The following is an 8,495-nucleotide window of genomic DNA, read 5'->3' on the forward strand; positions in this document are numbered from 1 at the left end:
AGATGTACTTCGAGTCTACAAGTCTTCGCGCGCGCTTTTAACCAACTTGTCACGGGTTGATAGTAGAGAACGCGTGACTCGAAAAAAAATACACAGATAGTAACACAATAAGTTGTTCATTAAGAAAGTTTCATAATAGGGCTATAAACTTGGAAGGCTACAGTAAAGATTTGTGCAATTTGTAGTTTATCCCTTGCAAACAGTATTATTTTTTTTTCTCAAAACATTTTTTGACATGTTGCGTTACCTGCGTTATGTCACACAGTGCGCGCGCAAAATCGCATTACGTTACGTCATAAATTAGATTTGCTTTTATGACGACAAACAAGCTTAATTGCTCATTTTTCTCCAAAGCGATGTTGAGTTTATCGTATGGTTAACTCAGCGTTAATTATGAAGAAGAAAAAAGCGTTCATCGGAATACTATTTTGCTTCCTGACATTTTGTTGCATTTGCAAAGGTAATGGAAATTCTTATTTTAGTTTAATTTTGTTTATATTTCTAAAATTACAACTTTTTTTTAACAAGATCAAAACAACAAACATGTAGCGCACCGTTGTGCGTTTGACATCAAACTGATTTCAATTTAACTACAAAAAAATCAAATGGTGTTATTTGGTCGATTCTTTAGAGATCAGAATAATACGATCTAGCAAAACACAAAACTTTTTCCTCGTTTTGTGTTAACATTTTGATAAATGGGAAATCTGAAATCGTGAAGGCGCGCGTTTGGTCGAGTTTTTAGTTTTTCTTATTTGCGCGCTACAGATCGGAACTTCCGCTTCATTAGAAAGGGGGTAACAGCAAAATTTGTTTTCAATTCATGACTATACCTTTCGCAAAAAAAGTGAATTTACAAAAACTATCAAGACGCTTCTCGCAAAGTGCGCGACCATTCCGTGCGCGGTATTGCAATTTTTATTTGACGTCATAACACGTCATAACAGTTTCGCGCTCTTTTTTCATTTTTCAGGAACAACTTCATATACCTTTCAGAAAACATCATCGGACAATTCTCTGGACGCGCTCACCCCTGCAGAGTTTAAAAATCCCTCTGCCCAGCGTACGTCTGGAGACAAAACAACGGATGTTGATATAACTCCGCCTTTCCGTCCACATAAGTCTGCCGTCCGCACAAAGCACTTCTCAAAATCGTCATCGGTTAATAACCAGGAGGAGGCAAGCGGATTCCAAGATGGCAGACAATTAGCGTCAACTACGCACGCGGATTTCAAGACCGTGAAAACAAATGTTTGGCGCAGGAAACACAAGTTTCCCATGAAAAAATTTATTATGAGAAGAGCCGCAAGGAAAAGTGACGATTGGGAACCACCTGATAGCTCTGGCGTGTCTCAAGGTGATGTGGATGTTCCTTCCCTTGTACGACAGGCGGTCAAACGCGGGAGAGACGTCGCTTTAGAACAAGCTAAGAATACGGCGGCTCATAACCCACAGGAAACTACAACCGAAGATATGAATAAATTGTTAAAGATGGCTATGCCATGGAACCCTTACAACAGGGATCCCAGTTATAGGGTGAAAACCAGCTGGGATACAGCTTGGACACAGTCTTTACAGACAAAGGAACATTCCATTAGGGATGATCCCGTGGAGACCAATCAGCCCTCATCACAGCAATTTGTTAACATGGATACGCCTGTTTTGCAAGGAACGCAAGCGACATCAGTCACAGGTGCACCATATGTGACTAAACCCAGACCTCCACCAAAGATTACCGACGTACCACTGGAAGAAATCTACGATACAGCAACCTCTACTAAAGACATCAACTCAGCTTCTACAGAAACCGACCCGAATATGAATTTACGTACAACTGATCCGACAGCGACTCAATCTACTAAATCTGATTCCGTAAAAACTGAAATGAATTCAAATCTCCATTCTGCTGAGTCGACAACAACCGAATCTGCCAAGTCAAATGCTGCGGAAGTTAAAACAAGTCCTAATCTGCCTACAGCTGAGTTCGAAACTGCTGAGTCTGCTAAATCAGATTCTACGAAACTTGAAATAAATCTGAATCTTTATACTACCGAGCCGACAACTGTTGAATCTGTCCAATCAGCATCTGCGGGACCTGACTCGAAGCCAAATCTGTTTCCAGCGGAGTCGTCAAATCCTGCTGAATCGCAACATATTCCACAAGAAGATACTGCAGAGGAAACCACTAAAGAACAGACTACAGGAAATAGCAGAGAAGAGCCTTTGCCGCACGAACAACCGAGGGTATCAAGACAGGAACGATCTTCACAACATGGCACATCCACCATACCGGAAGTCAACATGAATGTCCATCCGGGAATGAGCGGATCCTCTGGTCTACGATGGAATGTTGTTTTGGACCGTAGAGACACGAGTGACAGTGGAAAAGACAAACATTCCAAAAAGAAAAAGAAACGCAAATCTCATTCTGGGACCAAAGATCCAGCTGATTCAGGGTCTCCTATCATTGTTGGTGGAATCATTGGAGGGATTTTAATCGTGATGGCTATTGTGACGTGTGTTTTTCAACTGTGGTAAGCCATATATACTTATAAAAAATTATGTTTTACAATAATTTAATGCATTTTACAATAAGCCAACTTACAATAAGCAATTTACAATAGCCATCAACATGAAAAGCCCTTCAATGGCTTTTCATATTAAAGCCTATTGTAACTTACAATAGCCATTTTATTAGTACAGCTTTCCACAGTTGTATAAAGCACGTTGAACTTGCTTTATACAACTGTGGTAAGCTGTACTGTTAAAAAGATTGTCATTAATAATTAAGTGTCGTTCAAACCACTAGCAAGAAAAATTAGGATCTTATTCGCGGGCATCAAACTGTTAAAACAATTCGTATGAAAAATCGTCAGTCCATTTTATTTTGTTTTCTAACTCACATGTGTGAATTCTTAACAGTAAAAAGTGCAAGAGGCGATCAGTACGGAAACAAGGCGATCCTGAAGCAGGATCAGTGACGTCATCATCTGGAGATCACATGGGTAAAAAGGACAGGAAAGAAAAAGTCATCTCTGAGAGGAAAGGTGCAGGAAAGAAGAAGAAAACATCAAAACGTTCATCTCAATCAGCTCCAGAAAACTCAAACGCTAAGCCACAGGAAATCCAGTCCAGGAACAACACCACATGTACTGATCAACCAACATCCCGGACACTTGATAAAGACACAGCGGATGACATTCCTTTGACACCCGTATGCACGGCCACAGGAACCCCAAGCACAGAAGTACGGATAAACATGGAGGATTCCGATTCCACACTTCCAGAATCGATATCGTCAACATCTCTCAAGTCAGAGATTTCGATCTGCACACCCAATGAAACGCCGCAGTCCACCCCACTGAAGTCACGTTCGTCAGATTCTCTCTCTACCTCTCACAAGTCCTCTGTATCTGAATCGGAAGTTATGACGTGTTGCAAGGAATCTAACGTGCCACCCTCAATAAGCCCAGTTGACAATTTGACGCTTGAAGATGAAACAGGATCAACTCCAGCTACAGCTACATCGGCAAATGAAGTTCCAATCTCTACTCCCGTGGATTCATATAGCATTCCCATACAACCCTTACAACAGACGAACGCCGTCACCTTGGAAACAGGTGCCACGAATTCCTCGACCGAATCTTGTAAGACGCCAGTTGCACCGTGTAGTGACGTCATGATAACTGTGGAAGATGACGAGGAGTCGAAGTCGCCATTGTTGATTTCTGAAAACGAGAGCTCGTCTGCAGAAGTGATCTACGCAAGAAAGGAATCTACAACGGAGACGATAATGGATACGGATGAGAAGAATGAAACGTGTGATGAAGTTCAAAATGCCAAAAACGATCAAAGCATAGAGGAGGAGGGTAAGCCATTTGCTACTTTGCATTTTACTAGTTATTTCTGTTGATATTTTCTTTAAATGTACATGTCTTCAATATTCGATCAAAGTCATCATAAATCAACTCCACTGGATGCTGGATGGGTATCAGTTGGAGGAAACTTTCCATTTGTTAAACTGATCTCCAAATTACTTTTAAATTTCTGCTGCAAAATGTAAATTTGCAATTCATAAAAATGAAGGTGGGTTCTAACTGTAATGGGTAAAAAATTAATTGCATTCACTGCAAGTAAAGTGTTAAATCTTTTTAACGCCATTTTGAAGAAGGGGTAAAAAGTAATTCACAAACGAAGCAAACAGAACAAACTAAATGAACTGTATCGTGTAATCTGTAGGTAAACATCTGCCTCCTCCGCCACCCCGACCTCCATCCGCTTCTACGGAACTGCGGCAAGGTAAGCATCAAGTATGCAAAGAGAATGAAAGCTAGAGTCATTATTAAACGAACAGTGCAACATACTATCACCAGTTATCTCAAAATCCTTCTTTCTTGCAGATTCACTGACAAATGTTGCTTATTTTTAAAAGTTGTCCTAGCCTAGTAGAAATCCGGAATCAATCGGTTTAATATTTTGTTTTGCATTCAGAGCATATCGATCGTTTCTGGTAAATAAATATTTTTACAATAAGTTGCGTTTTTCTTTCAGGAAAGTCAATGATTGGCGGACGAAAGGCTTTGGACAATCGGCGTTTTACTAAGTATCTTACATCCGGACAATATTCTAGTGGTTTCCATGGTGATATCAACAAGAGTTTTAACAAAATAATGACTGAAAATAAACACTTGGCAGATAAAAGCAAGGGAAAGAGAAAAGTCATTAAACAGCAAACTAAGGAAACAAGGACATCCATAAAAGAAAATATTCTACTGGCAAAAGTAAGTTGATGAAAACAAGTAGTATGGGAAATATGATTGAAACTTCGCTCAGAGGGAAATTTCGCGCCGGTAAACTGGGCAAGGCTCTGTGTCCAATCAAGGAGTGGGGGGGAGGGGGGGGGGGTAATGGGAAAATTAAACAATGAGAAGGGAAAGGGTCTAATGAGACGTATGGGCCACTGAAACAGACGGAATATTACGGAAACTGGAAACACACGTCCGTTTAGCAATGCATCGTGCCCAGACCTCCATGGTGGATATTAACCAGGCAATATCACTATGGATATTAACAAAGCGCTGAACATTATTTTGTTCAGAGCCGTGTTAATATCCATGGTGATTTTAACAAGGCGCTGAACAAAATAATGTCTGGAAATAAACACTCGGATGATAAAAGCACAGAAAAGCGACAAGTGATTAAACAGCAAACTAAGGAAACAAGGACATCCATGAAATACAATATTCTACTGGCAAAAGTAAGTTGATGAAAACAAGAAGTAAGTGTATTGGAAATATGGACAAGGCTCTGTGTCCAATTGGGGGGGAGGTAATCACAAAGTTAGACAATGAGAAGGGGAGGGTTATTGCGTGAACATATTTGAGTAAAATAAGCCATGAAATTTTTTTCACTAAAAATCATTAGAAAGTTTCACTGGCTTTCTTTATTTTCTTTCTCTTTTTTTAGTCAATCGTAATGAACGAGAAAATGGAAAGCGTACGAGACAATAAATCTGCTTTGCGTCGCCGCATAATCCACAAAGCACTCTCACATCCCGCAACACTTCGACCTCACACGCCTCTATCAGAAGAGATCGCCTTTGCAAAGTCGGTGATTTTACCGGACCCTGCTAACCAAGACACTGAGCGAGACACCAAGGAACGACGCAAGGTTGTAAAGGAATTGGTGGAGGAATTGATTAACCCTTCGTTTGAAGACATGATAAAGATTTTGGCTGCAAGTTTCAACCCTGATGAAAAGACAAGAGATCTAAATAACAGAAATAAGTATAAGAGAGATGTAAGTATTCAAAAACAAAACGTATGTTATAATGATCATAAACTGAAAGGTTATCCTATAGCAAATGCGTCAACCTGGCGTTTGTATCACGTGCCATATTAAGAATGAATTTCGAGTTATCGTAACACCGAGAAGAGAGTAGAAAATACGACGTGCAGCGTAGTATTTTTGATGAAATTCGAGGTGTTTGGATAACCGATGAAACAGTTTCAAAAGTTTGATATATCTTCTCAATCGAAACAAAAACAACGGACAAAATCGTAAAAATTTATGCTAATTTATCCAAACCTTTTTTACGGTTTTGATTTTTCTTTGTTTTAACGAGATGAATTACTAATGAGTTTAAGAAGCCCAGTTCCACAATCTCTGATGCAAGGAAAACTAGAATTCGCAGCCATCCACAGTCCTCGCAATCTACTACACTGCTACTCAAGATGAATTTACGTTTATTTTCTGTTTGCCCGCTGAACGTTAATTTACTTCATTCAGACCTTTGAAAGCAACCTGCTTATAGGCTAACTAATTGTTGTTCTTATTACTATGTCCCATTTCAGGTAATTATAATGGACGCGGAGATGCTTAAAGCTAAAAATCAGAAGAGTACTTTTTTATTAGACATACAGTTTGGCAGAAATGTTATCTGTGGCCCGTCTACCCTTGATCACGAGCAGAATCCAAGAATGGGATGCACGTGCTACTACTGTAAGAAGCATTGGAAGAAAACAGGAGGCCCGCCCTGCTTCAAGATACCAAGGTGTGCTTGCTTTGTTTGCTTTAATCCTCAATACTTGGGTAGCAGGGTGGGGCGGTGCAGGAATTCTTTCGCGCGTCTTTCTGAGTTCTGCAAATACAAGCACAAGTACTTCAAAGATGTTATGGAATATCTGATCGTTTTGCTTCACTCGCTAGTATAAAAACACGTTAAGTTAGAAGATAGCCACAAGACAAGATGGCTATATATCTTCGTACCAGATTGTTTTTTTTAATTCTATTCTTTTGCTTGCATTTTACTTCAGAGATTTTAACATAGCGAAGGATGTTTATATGATTAACGGCAAGATTTACATTCGAAATCCCCAAGCTATACTTGCTGCACGGGGCTCGTCAAGACACCGCCCTGGACACGACGTTGCTAGAGCTCTACTGACTGGGTAAGTTTGTTTCGGATCCTCTACGTTTGTGTGCCTGGCAAATCTGGGTGACGTGTGGTGAATAACGCAGTCGTTTTTATGGGCAATCTTGTTTCACTCCTCTGCACAAAAAACACGACTGCGTTGGCCGGGCTACTCTTTACTCAGTAGGTGTCAAAATGGATACCGGCACATTTACTGCAGGGGGTGGGGTAACCCTGCGATGGCTAGCATCACATCCAGGGGGGGGGGGGGGATAAAAAATACCCCTAGACGCTTCAAAACAGACTTGCGTTCCTGACTGATGGATGACTGGACTCGTTTCCAAATTTTACTTATTGTACTTAAATCGAAAGTGAGAAAAACACCAAACCAAATAACAATAAAGTCAATTAAGATAAGTAAGATTATGGAAAAAATGGAGATGTTTGTAATAGATGACAAATACGTAACGATGTAGCTTTCCACCATCCTTGTTCTTCTGTAAACACATCCCAGTCTCCCCGAGACCCGCAGCTAGACTAGTGCCCAGGCGCTGTTTTCCCGCTTACTTCAGGTGGCGGGAAATTTCCGTGACGTCACCAATCGCAAGCTGTTTGTATTTTATTTCTTGTAAAAGCGAAATGGCCAAGGAAAAAGAGTTTTATGATGTTATTTATCATTTTTTTCTTCATTTCAGGTGATTCAAGTACGAATTTGATTTGTGGACTGACAGCTCTTTTTCTTGAATTTGTTTATCGGAAGGGGCGAAAAAGTCAATTTTTATGTATTTTATTGCATACAATCAGATCACTTTGTTACTAACAAAATGTAATCAGTGACAAGGAGAAAATTTGAAAATAAAATGAGTTCTTTTTATAATACGTTTTCATGTATTAAATTGTCACTACTTTGTCATGTGCAAGGCACATCAGCGATCGCTAGGTAGCATGGGGTGGCGATCATTAATATTCGATGCACCACTACTTCATAGTGCTACTTCATTTACTACTTCATCTACTACTTCATGAAAAGTGCGTTTTGCAGCACTCTTTTCATGCGTTTTTCAACAAAAGGTATATCGGGGGTAAGGCATATAGTGCATTTTATTTGTCATGGGTTATTAGTACTTTCGAACGCATCAGAAAGGCTCATGTTTATGCAGCAGATAGCTAACACATTGGCGGCTATGCGGCTTTTTGGATTTAATTGGCAATCTATTTGTTAGTGCCTCATGTTACAAACTGGAACATGTCTGTATGCACTCGCTTGTTCAAGAATATGACGACTTCTAGTCTAATGAAATAAACTATACACAATGCAAACTGGAACAAGGCTAACTGAATAAAAAAATGTAGAGAGCTTTTATAAACTAGAAAACTACGACCTTAGGTAGCAATGCACTTTCTGTTATCTGGTGTTAGCGCATTGTATTTGGAGAGAAAGTTTGATATCCTCAAGCGCCAGACAGTCACCTCCAGGAGACGGACACCTAATGATGGTCCCAGTCGTTTTCAGTCATTTGACACCCCTCTAAGACGGATAAAGGGCAAACGATTTCATCGTCGTTCTTTTGGTGCTGACCAA

At 40.0% G+C, this 8,495-nt stretch overlaps 1 protein-coding gene across 1 annotated transcript; it reads left to right on the forward strand.

The window, feature by feature from the left end:
* Positions 1 to 1,247: 1,247 nt before the first annotated feature.
* On the forward strand, positions 1,248 to 7,790 carry LOC144654297 (uncharacterized). Its single transcript, XM_078514398.1, has 8 exons — positions 1,248 to 2,534; positions 2,923 to 3,869; positions 4,240 to 4,299; positions 4,552 to 4,781; positions 5,467 to 5,799; positions 6,354 to 6,553; positions 6,816 to 6,950; positions 7,609 to 7,790. Exons 1-8 carry the CDS (start codon positions 1,279 to 1,281, stop codon positions 7,610 to 7,612), a joined length of 3,165 nt encoding a protein of 1,054 aa, XP_078370524.1. The 5' UTR covers positions 1,248 to 1,278; the 3' UTR covers positions 7,613 to 7,790.
* The last annotated feature ends 705 nt before the right edge of the window (positions 7,791 to 8,495 follow it).

This window comes from Oculina patagonica, chromosome 5, assembly GCF_052425735.1.
Source record: "Oculina patagonica isolate OP01 chromosome 5, crgOcupat, whole genome shotgun sequence".
In the NCBI taxonomy this organism is placed as follows: Eukaryota; Metazoa; Cnidaria; class Anthozoa; order Scleractinia; family Oculinidae; genus Oculina; species Oculina patagonica.